This window comes from Perissodus microlepis, chromosome 13 (genome assembly GCF_051167445.1).
Source record: "Perissodus microlepis isolate ML-2025 ecotype Zambia chromosome 13, ASM5116744v1, whole genome shotgun sequence".
Taxonomy (NCBI): domain Eukaryota; kingdom Metazoa; phylum Chordata; class Actinopteri; order Cichliformes; family Cichlidae; genus Perissodus; species Perissodus microlepis.
This window is the reverse complement of record NC_140473.1, coordinates 16,328,249-16,349,602: the sequence shown is the minus strand read 5'-3', so window position 1 is coordinate 16,349,602 and position 21,354 is coordinate 16,328,249. Positions and strand designations below refer to the sequence as shown.

Sequence of the window (21,354 nt, the reverse complement as noted above, 5' to 3'; positions counted from 1 at the left end):
AAATCAGACCACATTTTAATGACTAATCGCTGCAGAAATCCTTGGATTTCCAAGCATTGCACAAACGTTTGAACTGTAGATAAATAGCTGAAGATGACTCATAACTCCGTATTTATTTCGCTCTTTACATGCAGTCATCAGTCATCTTTTTATTAGAAAGCTGCTGATTGTTTTCTAAAAGTAGACTTTTACAAAAAAACTCCTCACTTGTCCCTTTTTCTTTCTCTGCCCCTTTCTCCATCTAGTTTTCTTTCTTCTCTTTTATAGCATTTTATCCCTCATTATCTCCCGAAGCAATGCTTTTCTGTTTCTCTCCACTCGCTCCTCTATACCTCAATGTGTGCACACAGAGTTTAATATACCCTCGCTTTCCTCTAACACCTGCTTCTTCTGTTAACCATGAGGATTTATTTTATCCGGCTGTGATTATTATTTACTTACCTCATGAGTGATGGCATGTAGCCTGAGGTGCTGCAGAGACAGAAGCAGATGAGTGTACGGTGTACGTTGGGCTCCCTGCGGAGCATCCAGGGCGCCCGACACCGCCGTAGGTAGTTGAGAAGCACCGTAACCATGACAACTGTTGTGGTATTGCACAAGTCGACGGTATAGAGCATTTTTTCCTTTAGTTCACGTATGGCAAAGCGTGCAGTGCCGTCTGATCCCGGACTTTATTTGTCGACGCACAGATGTGTGCAAGAAATTTTCTCAAGTTTCCACTTTGAATGGCACCCACATTTCCTTCTTCTGCTAGAAATACTCGTAGAGCAGTATCACTCTTCTTCTTGGCTCTTTTTCTAAACAGTTGTACTTCACAAAGCACATCACCTGCTTACACTCATCCCATGCCCATCTTTTTACAATTCTTGATGCGTATATATCTCACTTTCATCATCAGTTTAATCATCGGTTTGAGCTCACTCAAGCCCACAGGTCCTCCCACACAGCTCACCCCCTCACACTTCTATCCTCTCCCCCACCTCTCCTCCTTGCTCTGCCTTTACACTTAAGCTCTTTTGCCCGATTTTTCTTCATTAGTTTGTACTTTTTCTGGTTCACTGCCCTCTTTTTCCATTTCTTTATATTGCCTCCACCTCTTTTTTTTTTTTTCTTCCGCGTCCCTCCTACTGATGGGAAGCCTTCGATATGCAAACTTACCTCTAATCCTTTTAATCTCTGTGTTCCCTGGCAACCTAAAGTCAAAGCTACAGAAACCAAAAGGGGGCAAGAGAAGTTACACATACATCTACAGTGACTCCCAGTCTCTCATGCTTGGGCTTAAACGTTCCCTTTTTTCTCTTAAGCAAGGTTAAATCATTCAGGTGTGTTTAAAGATAATTAATTTGATGTATTTCGGCACTCAGACAGTTTGGAGCAGCTGAAAGATTAAAAGCTGGCACCACAGTGAAGGGCCGTGGTGCAAAAAACACTAATAAATTGGCAGTACATGTAAATACACTTTTATTACACCCACTGAGTTAACCTGTTGGGTATTTCGGGAATTTGCCTCCTCTTAGGCGCTCATATTTAGGAATCTTGCACACATTTTATTTGACTTCTCACAGCCATAAACGCGCCTGAGACTCAAGTGTAAGTTTGTATGCAATTCCGTCGCCACGTCACAGTCCAGCGCCTTGATGTTCATAGAGTATGCTGGCGTCCCTGAACACAGTGTGCTGTACAATCAGCTGAGATCCCTCCAAGTGTTTGCTGAGTGAATAACAGTATCTGAGCTCACATCTTTTCTTTCCCTGTAGACTAACTCAAATGTGCCTGTTCTCACCTGATCTTGTAAGCCGAGGCTAACCTGTGACTCGGGATGTTATTTCGTTGTAATAAATCCCAGATAAACCCTCCCTCTGCTGCTCTGTTTCCAGTTACCTGGCACGCCTGTCACACAAGCTTACACACACAGTTCATTGTGTGCCCTAATGCCTGGATTACACTCTTGAAACATAGGCACTGTCTCTGCAATAACTCATTGTATTTACTCACAATGAGGTACTCATATCACATAGGAAAGGTTGTTACTCTGAAAAGACCGTACAGATGATAACCTTTCTCCTCCTGCTGAGAATAGGAGAGAAAAGCAGGCGCCTGATCACCTAGGAGCAGCTTGGGATGGCATCTGACTTTTGCTGCTGCTGAAGTGAGCAGAGTGGATTGTATTTCGCAGCAGCTGATAGGAATCTTAATGACGGCTTACTTTGAGCTAACCATGCAATCTTCAGGGGAAAGTGAATTGGCTGAGGATCCAGGAAGTCTGGCAATTTAAAATTTGTCTCTCGTAGTCAATAGCAGTCATAAAAAGCGGCTCACTTTTACATTTATATGGCTTAATTATTGTGCTGATTGTAAAACCTGCACAGGCACGTCAGATATCTTAATTAGATGTTAAATAAAAAAGGTGCATCACAATGGTAGTCATGTACTTGGGCTCTTTGTGTCCAAGAAGTGTAGGCATGTACAAGGGTACTCACAGTGGTGTTAGATTACTGATCAACTGCACCATGCAGCAGCGTGAGCAAAACGTCTCCTCGTCCAGATCTAACTAACTGGTGAACTGTTCCTTTAAATACTTCAGAAAGTGAGGTCCCATTTATAAACAAACAAACAAATAAATTAAAAGAATACCTCAAGTATTTCATGAACAAGTCTGTGTGGTAGTTTTTTTGTGACCATGTGTAATCATAATTTGTCTAACATTCATGCTTTAAAATTGATCAGAAAACATCAACGACTGAAAAATAGACAAGAAAAATCTGTTTTGCTTTAGGAAAGACTAATTTTCAACTTCATGCTTTTAATGACACCAAAATAAAATCTGGGACAACTGTGCCGCTCAGGGCTTAACCTGAGGATGGAAAGTGTTTAACAAATGATGTGAGTGTAACGCGGTGACTATCACAGCTCATCTGTTTGTGTGTATGAAAGTCACAACCGTCACCTTAAACCCTTTTATACCTCAGATTAAAGATACAATTAAGTATTCAACGAGTGCAAGAAAACCTGCGAATTCTTACATTGATAATACTGGAACCACCAGATTTTTGGGGGTATTTGTTTTAGCAGACCTGGTGATAGGATTGTGTAGTCTGTTGATCCATTGGTTTGCCGCAAGACTTATGAAGTATTCATGGTATTAAAATGAAAGTATTTGATGTATTTTCTTAAAATTTGTTTTCTGTTCACAGCTATTTTAAGTGTCATTCTCTTTGTGTGCGCTCTAGTGGTTTTTCTTAGTCACAGCTTGGCATAAAACTTCCCGAATAGATAAAGAGCTAGCGATCACTAGCTCTAAGATATATATACCACAAAACAAATTTCTTTCCACAGGCTATCACTCGATCATTAGATCACTAGATCACTCGCATATTGTCTCTGCTTAAACATTCACCATGCCTGCTACACAACCAAAGCCTGATGCATGTCCTGTTGGTTGTATATACCAATATACTGTCAAGTTTAAATCTATATACTGTATCTATAGCAACAAGTTATCCATCCTTCAATTATTCCATAATTTATTCCAACATCTTTGCAGTCTGGACTATGCTGTACATGTTGGTACTGTCTGTGAAGAAGGCAAAGAAGAACATGTAGCCCAATTCCTTGTATTTGTGCACATTCCTGGCTAATAAAGCCGATTCTGATTGCAAAGAAGTTTTTTTTCAGCCACGACACCAGCAGATTGAAATTTAACAGTTTTCTCTACCTCACTTAAAAAAAATCAATGTTTTTCAAAGAACTCTCTCAAAAATCAAAGAAGAAGGTCTTCTTACCACTTTGCCCCAGTGTTTGAAAAATCCCACAGCAAAGAAATCCATCAAAGAAGATGAAATTCTGTTTCACCTTTTACCTCAGACAGTCAGGTTTGATTGAAAACGCTATGTGATGGCCGCGACTTTCTAAAGGCTTTCAGGGACAGTGTGGCTTCATTCATTATTTTTGCTTCAATTTATCACCTAAACATCCAAATGGCACTCAAAATTGCTTGATTTTGACATACAAATGACAGTAATTGGTTCTGAAAATACTTCAGGAGACAATTTTGCCCATTGCTGGGAATTTCAGGATATGTAACTGTGCACAGAAGATGCCTCTTTCTCTGAAAGGTTTACCTACAGTTGTTCCCATAGAGATGGATTGTGTTCATGCTGAGATGTACCCAGGTGGTAATATGTAGGCATACATACACAGTTATGGTTGATATCACCCAGAAAAAAGGTGGTTAAACCTACCAGTCCTCCAATGGATGGCAAATTATTCTTTGTGCCAAACTGCTGTTCATATAATAAAGAGTATGTTTGACAAATTAATGTCTCTAAAGAGTTTTTAAGGTCATTAGGAGCCGTTATACATTAAAAAAAAAAAAAAAAGTAGTGTTAAGGAGTTACAGAAGGCCAAAATCATTAACATCCTCTCTCCTCTACTCTCCTAGGTCTCCAAGGCTGCAGGCATTTCCAGTCGTCTGCAGTCAACTACAGCACCATGTTGCTGGAGGCTGAGAGTGAGCGTCTCTACGTCGGGGCCCGTGGGGCCGTATTCGCTCTCAATGCCTCTGACATCTCAGCCAGCTCTGCTCTCACTGTGAGTTTGCTTGTTTGTTTTCCATCTTGCCGCATGTTGTGTGCCTCAGCTGCCACATCCTTACCTCTGCTACAGCCTCATTTGCATTCAACATCGCAGGAACCTTTTGAGGCAACAATATTTCAGTCTGAGGCAAAAACATTCCTCTGTCACTAGTTTTGGTTCTGTATGTGTGTGTCTGTGTGTGTGTGTAGTTGTATTATTTTTAACACAATAACTCACAGGACTATCTTGCTGCATAAATTAATACATTAAAGAGAAAACGGTGAAGAATCAGCTGCTGGATCGTCTCACTTTAAATAGATCCAGAATTTATGGCGATACCACTGGTGTATGTTGACACAGAAATAGTTTCCTAATTCATGCAGTAATTAGCATAACTTATAGATCATTTCTGTGCTGCTTTTTACACTCACAGACTTTAAAACTGTTCCAAATGCAAAATTGTGAATATCCATCTCAACTCTGGGATCTTTCGTTAGACATAAATTGCTATTACAGCCCAAACAAATGGTCTTTTTTGGACAAAGAAGCAAATTCAGATGCTAATTAATATCATAGGCTAATATAACTGTAGGGTTGGTGACTGTAAGACATTTTCCTTTTATTATCAACATCAAATTTGTATTTTTCGTTCTGCTAACCCCATTTTTTTGCACCATTAACGACTGAAGTTAATTCATCTGTGAAAAATATATCTACAGCTTTGTTAAATGGCTATACAGAATTTTACATGCTCAGCTATGGAGCACCCCGTTGCTTTGCTGCTTTCACAAAATAATGCAATTTTGTTCATATGTTAAGCAGTCTTGAAATATTTAAAAGCAGTAGGAAGCACATACGCTTTCACACAGGTACGGCGGCTGTTGTTCATAAAGAAGGCATCAAATTTTCATCATAGTCTCTTTTGTATTTCTGACAGGGAAGCTGCAGCGAGCGTATCTCCTGCCCTCTGTGAAATTTCGAACATAACTCCGAGACCTGTATTCAATAAAATATTCTTAGCATTACCCCACCAGGACCACTAGAGTTAAAATCAGCACTCTTAAATATTGCCTTCAGTTTGTGTCAACTTTCAGCACTGTGTGCTCTAGAATAATGTAATTAGTGTTGACTGTCTTCAGTAAGAACTGAAAACCCTGCTCCATATGTCTTTTGCACATCTAAAAAGGAGTTTACTGTTAATCATTTCATTAAATGTAAAACCTCATTCATCACTGTTGGACATTTGCAGGGTTGGTTAGCAGAGCGCGAATATGCACAGGCAGTAGTAATTGCCCGTGGCTAGACACTACTTGGACTTCCTTAATAGTAACTCATTACATTACAATTTCTTTGGAATTGCTCTTTCCACACAAAGAGGTGACTGACTGGTACGCTATGGAAAAAAATTGAAAAAAGTCAAAATATCAAGGCAACATGATTTAATAGATTTTTCTGCACTGGTGTTGACTTTACTTTGAAAGTGTTCAGGAAACTTGACTCGTCCTCTTCAGCTACTTGTTACTAATACTCCTGTGAGGTCAACAGTAAAATTCAAGCTTCAGCGCCGCGTGTTATACCTTCACAAAACACATAAATTCTTGTTGAGTAAACAGACTCAACATGAAACCTTTTCCGTGTAATTTTCAACTCCTATTTGGACCATATTTATCTAGCAGGGGTTGTGACACCCTGCATAAACCTGTCTTTGTGTTTCCTCCCAGTTGTGAAAGGTGGGAATTTTGCTTCTGAGGCGAATGTGCTAACCCCTACACCAGTGCAAAACATAATGTTTCAGCTGACTTTCAGCATGTCCTCTTCAGTTTATTTATTCATTTCTTATATAATTATATAAAATTATAGCAACACAAATGTCTTTGGAAGGTTCATTTATTTTGACAGTGTAAGAGTTAGCATGCTTGTTAACATGTAAAGGGTTCCCTCTTTGCAGCTAGGAAGAAACACAAACCAAGCCTTGTGTGTGGGAGTCATAAAATAGCGTGCTCTCACTGCAGGTATCAAACCTGGATAAATGGGAAGGTTGCGTTGGGAAGGGCGTCTGCTGTAAAAAATGAGCCAATCCCTAAAATTTATTGTTAACTTCAGAGGTATAGTGTAATTAGCTGAACAAGGAAATCCATATTTGACAGTGTACAGGGTACTAAATACCCTGGCTTAAATGACTCACCTTTACTGCTGTTTTGTAAACCTTGTTTGAGTTGCAGTTATATTGTCTGTGATCTATGCTATTGTGTGTTGTTTTTGATGTATAAAATTGATGAATGTTGTGGCCTTTATGCGGCCCTGGTGAAATATTCCACTATCACCTCAGATGGAATTTTGCCATTGGTGCGAAACCACAAGTGGAAAGTTCCTACTGGTGGAACACCAGTGAAAAAGACTCCTCGATGAGGGCTTGTATGTTGTTTAAATTTTTTTTTCTTCAAGTTAAACACAACCATGTTATGAGAAAAAAGGCACTTGAAATTTTATTCAAGTAAAAGTGTGCTTTGGAGTTCTTTGATGTTTTAGCTGCCATGCTACTTTGTTTTCTAGCTTGTGACAACCTGGCATTAAACTGGTTTGCTAATTATCCTAGCAAAAGTTATACAGCAAAAGTTTGTGCTGTAAGGAGTGGCTGCAGTCATGTGCGTGCCACTCCTCTGTCTTGCTGTAAGAATTTACTTTCATTGTTAAAAAACAAACAAACTCGCAGCTGTCTAAGTACACAACAAATTCAGATGATGATAATGCATTTCTTAATGCATGCACTGACAAAGCAAAAGTAACGTTATCAGAGTTTATCTGCTGTCACGTCTGTGGCACAGTCCAAAGGGGTTTATGTAGGTTTGTGATATAAAGCCATCCGTTTTTGGGGATCTCTGTCTTACTGTATGTTATCTGGTGTTATAGATTGACTGGGAGGCCTCCCCGGAGCAAAAACATCAGTGCCGGCTCAAGGGAAAAGACAATAAGGTAGGCATTTACAGCACTCGTTCTTCCACCCTCAGCCCTTTATTGTTTTGTTTTTTTGGATATGGGTCTATTTTATGTGTTGACATTAGCTCGCTCTTTGCAATATGTTTTTTTTCCATCTTCTTTTTTCAGACCGAGTGTTTTAATCACATCCGCCTTCTCCAGAGGTTCAACTCAACTCATCTCTACATGTGTGGTACTAATGCCTACAGACCCCTCTGTGCATACATAGTATGTACATATATGCTTTTTTTTTTTTACAGCAATGAAAATACAGCATATTTAGAAATTGCATTTTTTGCTTTATAGCCGTGACCTTTACTAAAAAAGAAAGCGTGTGCTTTCTGTTATTTTCCAGTGTTTTGTCTGTAAGTTTTCTGTGATTAAAAGATACCTTTGTGCATGGAGTTTCCATATTCAAATCTTTGCTCCTGTACAGGACGTGGAGAGATTTGTGATTTCATCTCAGCCTGAAGAAGGCAGAGACAAATGCCCCTACGGCCCCACAACAGGTTACACTGCCCTCATTATAGGTAAGGCAGTTAAAATAAACCAGTCTCTTCTTGAGTTCCAATAAACAGCTGTATAAGCTGGTAAAATCTTTTTTTTCTTCCAGACCAGCAGATATACACAGCTTCCCAGTATGAGTTTAGGAGCTTTCCAGATATCCGCCGAAACTCTCCGTCTCCCACGCTGAAGACAGAAGATGCTCCCACACGCTGGCTGAATGGTGAGTTCATTGCAGGATAAAAGCTCCTTTAGCGCGTTTGGGTGGCAGGATGGTGCAAGTGGACAGGGGTCTGAGCAAACAGCCAGCTAACGTCATGTTAAACCTCCACATGACCTTCTCTGCTGGAATATCCTTGGTGACTCACATACTCCTTCAGCTTCAGTGGATTGGTTATGTAATGGTTAACGTTACGACTGCTACTGATTGAGGTTTGTAGTCCAAGTTTGTAAATCAAACACTTTGGTTCGGGCTCAAATATCTCAGCAATCATCATGAAGTTAGCCTTCATGTCCCTGTCAGGATTAATCATTATGATAATTTATTAAAATTCTTATTAAAATACTTTGTGACAGATGCTCAACATTGCAGTGGTCTTGGACAAGATACCGTTTACTCCAGTTTATCCCTGATTTGTCTATCAGATTATGCATGTATGATAGTTAAAGTAGAAAAGCACTATATAAGTACTAGTTGGCATTGTGTGCCTGTTAGCATTTAACTTGACACTACATTAGCCGAACAGAGTAATTAGCAAGACTTTAAGGTTTTAAGCTGATCTCACACATGCACTGCAGCCTGGAACTTTTCTAGATATTTCCTTGCACAGAGCTGCCTGCTTCAATACAAATGCCACACTCAATTAATCTGACATTAAGGTATTTTAACCTGCCAGCTTCCTAGTAGAAAGTCCATGTGCTGTTCACTTGCTGTGATTTGTGCCCATGTGAGAAGGTAGGGCAGGTATGTTGTTTGGGTGTTGTGTGTCCCGCCCCCTGCATGCCCTACCTAACTAGTTTTCAGTAGTGATAACAGAGTTCATACAGTCTCCTTGTTGTGTGCTGCATATCTATGAGAACAATGTTGGTTCAATATCCTGACTTGATTATTCTGACATTGTTTGGAGTTCATAGGTGAAAACTGCCAGGACCAAGATAATCCCAGATGCAGGTCAGAGACCAGGACAGGAGCTGTTACTTAGTGTCTTATTGATCAGGGCAGATGTAAGGCAGTGTCTTATGGTGCTTATTCCTTTCAATAATCAATGGGAATCAATGGGTAGTTATTACCTGGTTGGACACACAGGGGAAGTGGGGAGCCGAAGCCAAGGGATCCATAGCAATAGGTTGTTTAGGGTGGCCTCCAGAAGAAGTAATCACCAAGAGACTAGAGTAGCAGAGCCTACAACATGGCGTCGTGGTGGAGTTGAGAACAGAGTTGTGTTCAATGTTGTGTAATGTTCAAAAGACTTTTGTCACATTTACAATAAGTGCATCTCCCTTTTCCCCCGTTGCAGAGGCAGACTTTGTGGGTTCGGTTCTCGTGAGGGAGAGTGTGGGCAGCAGTACTGGCGATGACGACAAGATCTATTTCTTCTTCACTGAAATAAGCCAGCAACAGACACCAACCTACAGCCACAGCCGGGTGGCACGAGTTGCTCGGGTTTGTAAGGTGAGTGCAGATTGAAAGAGATGCGTGAGATATTTTTCATGTGGGAGTGAAAGATTGCGTCAGGCTAACTTGAGTGAAGGTTTAGCTTGTGATAGAAGAGGGCTGTAATAGATGAGGGGCTGGATAAAGAATACATTTGGAACAAGGCCCCAGTGTAATTAGAAGAGCAGACTGTGTAGCTGATGAATTGGTTACCGAGGCAGTGTAACTCGGAGTGAGACGGGTGGATGGCTACAGGTAAGACATAGACTATTTAGCATCGTCTGCTGCCTGTATTGATAACGTTTTAGATTTCCTGCTGCCTGGTAAAGTATCAAGAATGACATGAGCCAGCTGTACTGTTCTAACCTTGTTTTCTCCTTTGGCGCCTTAAAATTGAGTCAGCTTGCAAGTTCTCTCATTGAAAGCAGGGCAAAGTATTCATCCTAATAGCAGCGCCTTGTGGCTACATGTGTGACACTAGCAATTTGCCCCAGGCTGAATACATTTTAAGGTTGAAATCAAAAAGCCAAATGGTGCCATTTTTTGGATTTTCCAAAAGACCCGCAGCCTCGAGTGAAGCTTTTTATATAGTGAATGGGTGTTGAGATGTCTCTGTGTATGTGTGGCTGTCACATCCAATTAGAAGCTCACTCCACTGTGAGTGCTTTCAACCCGCTGCGGATAAACACACACGCATACACACAAATCTGTAAATTACAGTCTTACCTGTAATTTACCTAAGCTACAACCTTATTGAATATATCGTTATTGCTTTCCCTTACCATCTGTTGTGCTCATCAGGAGCTTCATATCCTTTCGTGTGCCACCTTGAGTGGTGTTCAGTCTATTTTTCTTTTATCTCACATCAACAACCCCCCCCCCCCCCCCCCCTCCCCCATTTTCCCTCCTCCACCCTCTTGTTTTTCTCCTTCCTCCTTACCTGTCATCCTACAGGAAGACCGCGGAGGCCATTTAACTCTCCAGAAACGGTGGACGTCCTTCCTCAAGACTCGGTTGACTTGTTCTCTTCCCGAGTATGATTTCCACTTCAACATGCTGCGCAGCGTGTTCGCTCTGCCTGGCCAAACGCCGCAGGACATGCTTTTCTACGGCATCTTTGGCCCTGAGTGGTGAGTGCGAATTTGTATGTTGCCAAGATCGCTGATGGACAGGGTCTTTGAGGATGCAAATGCAAATGAGTGAGATGGAGATGAAAGGCAGCAATCGATGCGCTGAGACAATCAAAGACGACGTGAAGGGACAGGATGAAAGACAGAAGGAATTTCTTTATCCAGGCGATGTGAAAAGAAGCTGATTGCAGAAGTTTAACAGCAGTTTAAGGAAAGAGTTGTACTCAACTATTTGTAATACTGCACATGGTTGGGATACTGCTCCTCACCGGCTCTCCTTTCTCTTACCTCAGGTCCGACTACACTTCTCTAAAACCACTTACTTCTCTCCTCCTTCTCTTTTATTCGTCCCAGACAGATATAACTTTTAATCAGCTTCATACCATCTCTTTCAGCGTTCGTCTCCCCCTCCCTCCCTGCCCCACGCTTTCATCCCATTTATCTTTTTCTATCATTTCATCGAGGTGACTCACTGATCTACTGTACTTCTACTGCTGTCACTATGGAAACCCTGGGTTTACTGCTGTTATTGTTCGCGGCTCGCGCTCTGGTCTTTCTCATTGTGTGAGTTGATGTCTTTAGGAAAAACGTGAAGGCATCTGCAGTGTGTCGGTTCGCTCTGTCTGAAGTCCAAGAAGCCTTTCAAGGACCTTACATGGAGAACCAGGACTCTGGTTCTAAGTGGAAGGAATACACTGGAAAGATCCCCGACCCACGACCTGGAACGGTAAATGCACACACTGGCCAATGAATCCCTTAAACATACTATACAGCACACAAATAACGTCTCCCTAACAGAGAGCAGATGAAACCGATGCAAAGCGAAGATTCATAAAGAGAGGACAGGAATAGATGAAGGGAAAATAATTGAGAAAATGAGTGGCGGCCTCAAGGATGAAGCTCAAAACACAACCAGCTTATGTCACTGAAAACCATTTCCATGGCGATTAACTGAAGCTCGCAGCTTGGGTGACAATGGCTTAGTGCAGCAGCCAGGGCCGTGTCATCGTTAGCAGGAGCAGACATCATCCACTGCAGTGTCACTTCAACACTTTGTGGGACTTAATTTTAACTTTGCTATTAAATGGAAAGGAGAAACGGTCAAGCGTTTTAACTTGGGAGCGTGAAAGCCTCTTAGAGGAGTTGGCTGAAATGATTTGAAAGGAACAAAGAGAGGAGGAAAGTCATTCCCTTAGTCAGGTACAGAGGAAGCTGATTCACCCGCATGTCAGCACAAGCCAGCTGCTGAACCCATGCAGGCTCATTGTAGTCGAAGTAAAAAAGTCAAATTTTCCCCAGACACAGTGTTTCACATTCTCACATTTTCGTCTTGATCCCGATTTTCCCACTAAACCATCTCTAAGCTCTCTGACACCCTCTCTGCCTTCCAGTGTTGGCCTCTATTACAAATCAGTCAAAAATACCGCTGTTCCCTACAGCCCACATCATGCCTTCCTACTTGCTCATCATCTCTTCTCTTGTTGTGCTCTTTGTCTTATTTTCCTGCAGTGTATAACTGATGCTCTGAGGGCCAGGAACATGAACTTCTCCACTTCCCTGCCTGATGATGTTCTGAATTTTGTCAGGAGGCATCCTCTGATGTCCAAGCAGGTCGAGCCTAAGGACCGACGCCCCCTTTTGTTTAGGAGGACCACAGACTACACACACATGGGTGTGCACACGGCCCAGGGATTAGATGGAAAAACTTACCATGTATTGTACATGGGCACAGGTGTGTATAAATTCAGATCAGGTATTAACTTTGCAGCCAGTTAATAATTATTTTTTCTGAATTGTTGTTGTTTCTAAATGTGTGATAACTTAAGTTTAGCTTGGTGTAAAAACTGAAAACACAAAGCTTGCCTTGTTCCAGAGGTGATGAGGTCCTTGTGGCTTACAGGGAGGTTCAAGACCCTTGCTGTCACTGGAACCAGTCCACCTACATATCATTTTAGACTTCCTGTAGTTCTTGTTCAACCAGCTTTTCATTTGTTTCACAAGAAACAAGCAAAAATAACACGTCATCCTGTCAGTGGTTTTTCAAGCACTGAGCAAGCAGCTCATATGGGAAATATAAGCAACATTTGAGTGGAATGAAAAAAAAAGCACTTAAATCTGTACTCAGCGGCTTTAAGGTTGAGCAGTGATTCTTGAACACAGTCTTGTGTCATCCTGGTCCACTGCCAACTTGATGTTGCAATTCTACTTGCATGTAACTACATTGTTTCAGTTTGCGAAACATTCTGACGTGGTCAAAAGTCCTCCTTCTCCTGCCTCTCCCTAGCACAATGCTAGCACACTACAGCAAATTTATTTTATCTGTTCATATATTTTTTTTAGCCTTTTAGACATTAAAAACTGTGTTACAGCACATAATTTTTATGCTGATGCTAATGCCAGAGGATGTTTTGAATGCTGATGCTCTTGATTCAGCAGAGCACTGACAACTGTCACCAGCTGTGCATGGCCACACTCAGCGAACCAGCTCTGTAGCTTTACATGGTCTTCCATTTCTTGGCTGAGTTGCTTTGGTTTCTAAATTATTCCACTTTGTAATAACTGCTTATAGCTGATCATGAAATATCTAGGGGTAAATGCATTTCACACACTGATTGTAAAGGCAGACTGCGTGGCTTGCTGCTTAATTTTCAATACCTGCAGCAATGGGACTCAAAACACTTGAATTCAAAGATTAAGAGCCTGTGTGACCCAATATTTTTGTCCAAAATGATTTTATTTACCTGTATTCTAGCACTTATTAATGTATGTAAAAGGAAAGAACTATCTTCAGTGTTTGCAATACCAAATGGTGAAATACATATTAATCAATGGATAAATAAGAGGTAGGAATTCAACCTATAACCCAGTGTCTGATAGGCATGCACATTTCATTCAGCTTGTATTACAGTGGGTTTTGTGTTATGTATAGTGCTTTATTTCTAATGATTCCCCTTTGTGTCACCCAGATGAAGGCTGGTTACACAAAGCCGTAGACATCAAAGGTCAGCTGCACATTATTGAGGAGCTTCAGCTGTTTGAAGAGCCACAGCCTGTTAACAATCTACTGATATCTGACAAACAGGTAGTGACCGATGCACAGACAGCCACATTTATTAGATCCAATTTCTGCTTTAAACAAAATCATCTGTGTCCTACGTGTCCTATACAATATATGACTCTTGTTTCTCCCTCAGTGGAGTGTGTACGTGGGCTCTCCATCAGGCGTGGTTCAGCTGCCACTCTCTAGCTGTGGTAGATACACTTCCTGCTATGATTGCATCTTTGCCAGGGACCCGCACTGTGCCTGGAACGGAACAGAGTGCGTGGACGTCATGATGCAAGCAGACAGGTCAGTTTGAAAGGTTGTGTGTGTGTGTGTGTGTGTGGTTAGATCAGGTGATTAAAGTGCCCTTTTGTACGTTTGCTTTGAGTAAAGTTAAAGTATCAGCGTGCCCTGTCACACTCTCACACTGTTGTGTAATTCAGTGCTGGCAGACAGCAGATGGTTGTGATTGTAAACATAGCCTGTGTACTTTAGGTGTCCTGATTATTCAGGAAAGATACGCTTCCTCTCTAGAAAGCAGATATTGAAGCAATAAATAGCTGACATTCTTATGTTAAGGTGCCTGTTTATTCCTTGTACTGATGTACCTATTGTTATGATTTATCTCTCTTCACAGATCCACATTAATCCAGGATATCCAGCATGGCACCAAGGGATGTGAGAACACGCAAGGCGGTACGCAGAAATCTCATCTGCTCCTCAGTGCTGCTGTTCCAAAAAAAAAGAAAAAGAAAAAAAACTTAATGCTTGAAAGGGAGATTAAAAATAGAGAACGCTAGGAAGGACTCGAAAGATGCATAGTTGTCATCAGATGGCATGAAGGCCTCTTTGAAAGTTGATTATGCGCACTGTGTTGGCAAAATCCTCTCCTCCCTTCTTTAATCACATTTTTGCCATCTCTGGAGAGAAATCTGTTTGATATTCAAGGCAGGCGAAGTCCTTCTCTCACTCCTCAATTTCAATCTGATAAAGTGTAGCTTCTTCTACCCCCCTCGCTCTGTGCAAGGTAATGTGAGGGCAGGAATTTAAAGATTTGGATTGGAGTTCATGCCTCAATAACTTTGGATGGACATATATATAAAACGTGTCTGTGGCTGATTTGTGGGTTTTCTTGTGAAATCTGTGTTTCAGCACATGTGGGCTTGCTTGTGTTTTTCAGATGTTGTTCACCGGAACCGCTCAGTGCGGGTCGGTGATGACGTGCTGCTGCAGTGCGAGCTCAGCTCCAATCTGGCGACGCCCCTCTGGATGCTGGACGGCAGACAGGTGCAGGGGTACGACCTCAACTCTGGTTTTAGAACCGGCACAGATGGCCTGCTGATCATCAATGCCCGGCAGGACCAAAGCGGCTTGTACACCTGCTACGGCGTTGAAAACAGTGTAAAGGTTGCAATAGTTACCTACAATGTCACCATCCGGTTGGACCTGCACCCTCCACCGCCTGTTGATCCAACTCATGGCTTTACCACCGTCAGAGGCCCCAGTGAGCATCCCCAGACAGAGCGGGGCAAGCCACCACTGCTGAGCCCTCTTCTCCCACACTCAGATCTGCTTTCCCCCAGGAACATGAAGGCCATCTACCTCTCCCTTATCACTATCCTCGGAGGCCTGTGCGTGGTTCTCACAGTGGTTCTTATCTATGTGGGCTTCTGTTTGCGAGTAGGCCAAAGAGGAAAGTACTCAATACGGGCTGCGGCTGCGGCCCACCAGAGTGGTAAGAAGCACCACAGGAACAGGAAACAGCACAGAAACTCCACCACCATGGAGCTGAAGACCATCTCGAGTCACTGTAATGGCAACGGCATTTGTAACGGAGGTTCAAATATGCATAACGGCAACATCCAGGACGGAGGCTTACTACAGATTGTCCCTGGCGAGGGTCACACTTCACCCAGTAATGAACCTCCTCCCCCAGCACCGCCTCTCCCTCCCACACCTCAGCTTACCTCGTCGGGGTGTGACTTTTCCAACGGGCTGTCGGCAACACTGCCTAGTGTCCTGAGGAGGATACATGGGAACAGCTATGTGCTCCTGAGACAGAGCGACTCTGAAAATATGTCACCACCTGGTTATTCCTTTGCTGAGGAGCTCAACAAGATCTTAGAGAAGAGGAAACACACTCAGCTGCTGCCCAGGCCGGATGAGAGCTCTGTGTAGACAGATGTAGCTTCCCCTATAGTGGGCATACTGCTAAGTGTTCTTAGCTGGTGCCTGTCACGTGACTCATTATTGTTGTGGTCTAAAGCAGTGAAAGGGTCAGAAATGAGACATTCCTATTTTTGAACTGCTTGTCAAACTGAATTCCCCAATTTCCCAATGCGTGACAAATGAGAAGATAAATTCCAGTGAAGGGGCCGAGCATGAAACAACAAAAAAGAGCAATCTACCTCACCTCAAAACTGCCCATAAGAACAAGTGCAGTCAGTCCCCAGTCTGATCTGAGTGTCATGTCTGAGCCCTCTGATCCACAGAGCACAAAGCAGGATGCACAGGCTCCAACAAGTCAAATTGAGCCACACTGGAATATGAATACATGTGAAGAGTCGATTCAGACCGGAGGGCAGCTAGCCAGAGTTCGTTTGTGCACAGATGGCCTATGCATTTTTAAAAACATGAAGGGAGAGAGGGGAGGGAATGTGGTGCGCAATGTTTTTGCTTTTAACTAATTGCAATAACCAACACGAAATATTTTACAGTAATATAGGACCGGATGGCACATAACATTTACACCAGCCATCAATTGGTGAACTAATCATTATTTAATATTAACCCTGCTTGACTAAGTATTTCTTTATTTACTGATTTATATAATTACTAAACACGTAATGCACCACTTTTAGTAGATAATTATCATATTAATCATTTATATGTATTGTTTAAATTGCAGAAAAATTAATTTGTGTTCATTTGTTGATAATCCAGGTGATGCTGTTAATGCATCATAAATGGTTAAAACATGAAGCAGTGTGTTAGCCTTTAATACTCCAGTTTAATTAATATCTACTAATTCCTACAAGTAGCCATTAGAGTCCACATTACATGCAAAATTCATGAGGGATTAAACTTATTAAACCCTTAGATGAAAATGTATTAAATAGTGATTATTTCACCAAGTACTGATGGACATCCCAAGATAATATGTGACAGTATTATAATTATTTTAGTGCATTTTAAATGCCAGTAATTTTAAAGTCATTGTTATTAACTCTGCAACCAGCCAGCCAGAGGAAGTTTTGTTTCTTTCCCCCCCTTGTCAGTGTGATGAGTTGCAACTGTGCAGACCTCAGCTGTGTCTGCTGGACCTTCTCTGACACAGTGGGTCAGGAGAAAAACACTGACTGAGCCTGAATCCACCGCTGAGTGACACCCTGCATGAGACCGTCACACAGAATGACAGACTGCGGGAGTTCGCCAAGAGCGTTCCAAGGTTAATAGTCTTTATATTGCACTGATACATCTTCTACACAGGCTGTTAGCCAAACAGGTACTTAAGGCTATGGATCAGAGAGATAAACACCCCTCATTCTTTATATTTTGTTTTCAAGGAGCCAGACTTTGTTGTAATTGCTTATAAGTGGTTTTTGAGGAATAGTTCTGAAGGTCTTCAAAGATTTTCTTTGGGCATTGGCTGCTTTTTTCACTCTTTCAGTCCAGTCCTTATACATTTTCAAAGGAATGCTTTTATGTTTGGTTCTTCCCTTGAATTTGGTGTCTCTTTATCAGTTATAGGTCACTATTGTCTACACATAACAGATAACTTAGTAAAAACACATTTGTCTCCATTTCTTTACTTGAATCTATGAAAAATGCCAAAACACACAGCTGACAGGTGTAAATAGTAGTTTTACACCAGCAAGGTAATTCCCAAAGAGCTATTAGCCAAAAGCTTGGTGTATCTTGCCTTGGCGTGCAGTGTGTGCCAGGAAGGGGCACAGTGAGGCTGAGGTATACCAAATTATGCAAGATCTGGACTGGAAATCAGTACCAACAGATTTAAAATCTTTGGTTCAGATCATTGTCAATATGTATAGAGGAGGTCAGAACAGAGGCAGTGTCTACAGCCATCTGTAAAACACCGTGGGGTGGAGGCTATGTCATGGCTTGGGGTTGCATTTCAACCCTGGTGTTGGCAAGTTCTGAAGGTAGAAAAGTGCCATCAGATTTTGATCCAAAATCCAACAAAAAGGTTTGAATTTTTTTCCAAAGACCTGGAAAACTATTCTTGAAGACAACTTAAGAAAATTACAGGAAAGTTTGGCTAAGATAGTTCAGGCTTGTCTGAGAATCATGGTGGTAACACCAAATATTGACCTTCAAGCTCATTAATTGTGCAAACTCTGTTTTTGCCCTATATACTTCATTTTCATGGATTCTTGAATGTTTCAATAAACCGCTGCACCCGTTTCAAAGTTTAAAGAAATGAGGTTTGGCTCAGGACTTTTGCACAGTAGTGGACACACAGTTTCTACCCACCTGTATGCTCTAACAGCGTATCAATTAGATCAGCTTGGTTATTAATAATTTGTGGAGGAATGTAAGCTCACAGATTTCCTATTGAAAACATGCTGTAAACTCATTCACAGCTGCATTGTCTTATCTCGAACAAATTACACTCTGACAGAATAATTCATTTATGGGAATAATCCAGCCATGCAGGAAATTAAAACAAATTTCTCTTACATCAATGATTAATGTTTAGACTGATTTGGCCGTTATGTTGCTCAGTCTCACTCTTAGTCCTTTTTATTTTCCTAATCCATCTTCTCTTGCTGCATCTTCAGCTCCCATGCCTGAGCGCAGTATTAATTAAACAGTCTACTTATGACGAGGATGGAGAAACTGAGTGAGAAGTCTCCCCGGACATTTACATTATGTAACGCTCTCAGGTTTCTAATTATTTTTCTCATACCCCCGGGCATGGGGTGTGGTTTTCCATTTAATTGCTGTACGTCAAGAGTAGAAAAGCAAAAATAACTCGAGTGTAAACAACATCATGATAAACACGAGTGACGAACATGTAAAGTCGTACGTGTGATTGAACCTAACACGGCTGTGATGTCAGGACGCCAGCGTAGCTGTGGCTTGAGCTCGGCTTTCCAGTCAGCGTCAGTGATCAAAGACAAAAGGAGAAGAATGTAGCTTGAACACTTCACACATTAAAAGCCTTCATTAAAACCATTTGACCTCGATTCAAAGCACAACACAAGGTGAACACAACTACAGGGGTTTGATGTGATTTGCAGTTTTATTCGCTGCAGTGGAAACGCTGAATATTTTTTGCCTTCTCTCTCGTTTGTAGGTGTGATGAGCACAGGTCAGTTTGAAGCCCACTTAATTTCATTCCCGAGGATACCATCTCTCAACCAGTGTCAGATGGCAAAACTGGCTGCAAAGATATTCTTTAATGAGCACTGAAATCAAATTTTCTGTCGTTAGTGGACAGTGGAGACTGAAGCAAGGCTGGATAAGGGCTACAGCATAAGAGTCTCTGCCCCAGCAGCAACAACTGGAAAGGAAATTGTTGGCTCCCGTGTCTTACCGAGCAGCATTTCTTCTTCAGAAAGCAGCTGCGTGTGTGTTTATGTGTGCGCAGAGTGCCCTTCCCTCCGTTTCATGTAATAACCTTTTTTTCCCCTCACTTGCTGCATGAATTGTTTCAACACTGTTTCTCTTTAAGTAAAAGACAAAGAAAACTCATTTTACTATTAATCGAAAGTGCCAAGTTTGTTGTTTTGTGCGCCTATTTTATCCCTCAAAGAAGCTGCATATTTATTTTGTAATTTTGTACATTGTATGTTTTGGAATTTACTGTCGATGTTTTGTGTCAAAGTGCCACTTGTTAAACAAATGCCTAACAAAAAGGAGGATCACACTTTGCCTGCGTTGCACAAAATGTAATAAATAGAAGCACGGTAGACAAACAAAAAGCATGCAGAAGCCGTACCAGCACCACAGAAGTGAGTATTTATAACCTACTAAGGGAAATGAAAATGCACCAAATTATATATAAACCTCACAATATTCCTAATGTCTTAATTAGGGATCGTTAAGCTTTTTTTGTCACTGTAATTGTTTTGTTCTCTGTTTGCATGCTTGTGCACACAGCAAATCCAATTCTTTTATTAAGCTAACACAAAGAATTAAAAGGGAAGTGGGTTCCTTCACATTTCAGTCATGATGAATTTGAATAAAACTTTCTACTTCAAAGACTTCTTCATTTTTGATTTTGAAGATACAAAGGTAGATGAAAGAAATCCTATCCTTGTCAAAGCTTTTTTATATGTAAGAGGAGAGAGAGAGCGAACTATGTAAGCCTGCAAATATTGTCAGTGAGGCATCTGCTTTGTAACTGGAAGCAGGCCTGAGTTCCTGCAGCAAGCGCAGACTGGTACGGAAAATTTTGCTGTGAGGTTGATGCCCGAGGACTGGTTCGGAGCCAGCAGGACAGTGCTGTTGATCAAAACCAACTGCATAATGTCCGTCCTGTGTCCTGCAAAGGCATTAAAAGACAATGTCCAATGTTGGAGCTTGTATTGACGAGCTGCAGGCCTTACATTCATGATGCACCTTTTGAATTTACTCAATCTAAAATGCCACAGTGCAGAACTACCCTCCTCCCCTCCCAAACAGATTTCTCCATCATCCATAAGACCTTTTCCTTCATTTCTGGGATTGAGAGGACAACACCCAGTTTTCACATAATACATTTATTGTAACACATTACCAACAGCAAAACAAGACGCCCATAAATAGGACAGCCGTGTCGTACGCTCACACAAACACACCCATGGAGGATTTGTAAGAGTGCCAGGTACCTGCAGTGTGTACAGCTTGATGTGTGATTAACAAACTGTCATGGTTAGTGTGTTACTTGCGTAATGCTATCGTGGATAATCAGTGTCAACAGGAGGAGCCTGTTCTCTCAAGTGGCACATTGGAATGAGTAGTGTAAAATTTACAGGTTAATTTCAAAGGGCCCGCTCTGAAATGTGGATATCACAAAGCGGTTTTATGTTAAACGACAGAAGTGCAGGCTTAGTGCAGCTTTTTGTGTTTGATGGAATTTACACATTATCAAGACTCCCACATGGAGACATTTAGGATAAAGGCCTGCACCAAAAGGAGCAGGAAAAAATGTGGTAATTTCATCATACCTTTCTCGGTTTTATCTTCTCTACTAGCATCTAGAGAAGACTGCTTTGATAGACAGTGTGATGGGCGCAAGCCATTACTTTTCTAGACTACACACTTTGAAGCCTAAACATTAGTGTTTTGGCTGATGTCATGCCATGTAAACTAAAAGTTACCTTTACTGGAAAAGAGTAGGACAAATTATAATGGTTATAATGACAGAAAATGCTCAGTTAGTCCAGTTAGCAGCATGTTCCAATGTTTGGCAATTTAGAAGCCACCATTCTTGTCTTTTGAAAAAACGTATGTATGTATGTATG

General features: G+C 41.5%; 1 protein-coding gene across 3 annotated transcripts in view; it reads left to right on the top strand.

The window, feature by feature from the left end:
• Positions 1–20,112, top strand: part of LOC146374956 (semaphorin-4G-like) — a 28,322-nt gene extending 8,210 nt beyond the window's left edge. For 2 of the 3 annotated variants that reach the window (XR_014801925.1, XR_014801926.1), the window contains exons 3-16: positions 4,442–4,590; positions 7,486–7,548; positions 7,681–7,779; positions 7,988–8,081; positions 8,165–8,278; positions 9,573–9,727; positions 10,664–10,839; positions 11,422–11,566; positions 12,349–12,571; positions 13,806–13,921; positions 14,034–14,188; positions 14,520–14,578; positions 15,063–17,330; positions 19,203–20,112. Coding sequence is in view for 1 of the 3 variants with exons in the window: in XM_084948216.1 (XP_084804342.1) it covers positions 4,442–4,590; positions 7,486–7,548; positions 7,681–7,779; positions 7,988–8,081; positions 8,165–8,278; positions 9,573–9,727; positions 10,664–10,839; positions 11,422–11,566; positions 12,349–12,571; positions 13,806–13,921; positions 14,034–14,188; positions 14,520–14,578; positions 15,063–16,060 (2,546 nt within the window). In the remaining 2 variants the exon portion in view is untranslated. Of the gene's footprint in view, positions 1–4,441; positions 4,591–7,485; positions 7,549–7,680; positions 7,780–7,987; positions 8,082–8,164; positions 8,279–9,572; positions 9,728–10,663; positions 10,840–11,421; positions 11,567–12,348; positions 12,572–13,805; positions 13,922–14,033; positions 14,189–14,519; positions 14,579–15,062 lie in introns of all 3 variants that reach the window. The other variant, XM_084948216.1, reaches the window with a different exon arrangement.
• The last annotated feature ends 1,242 nt before the right edge of the window (positions 20,113–21,354 follow it).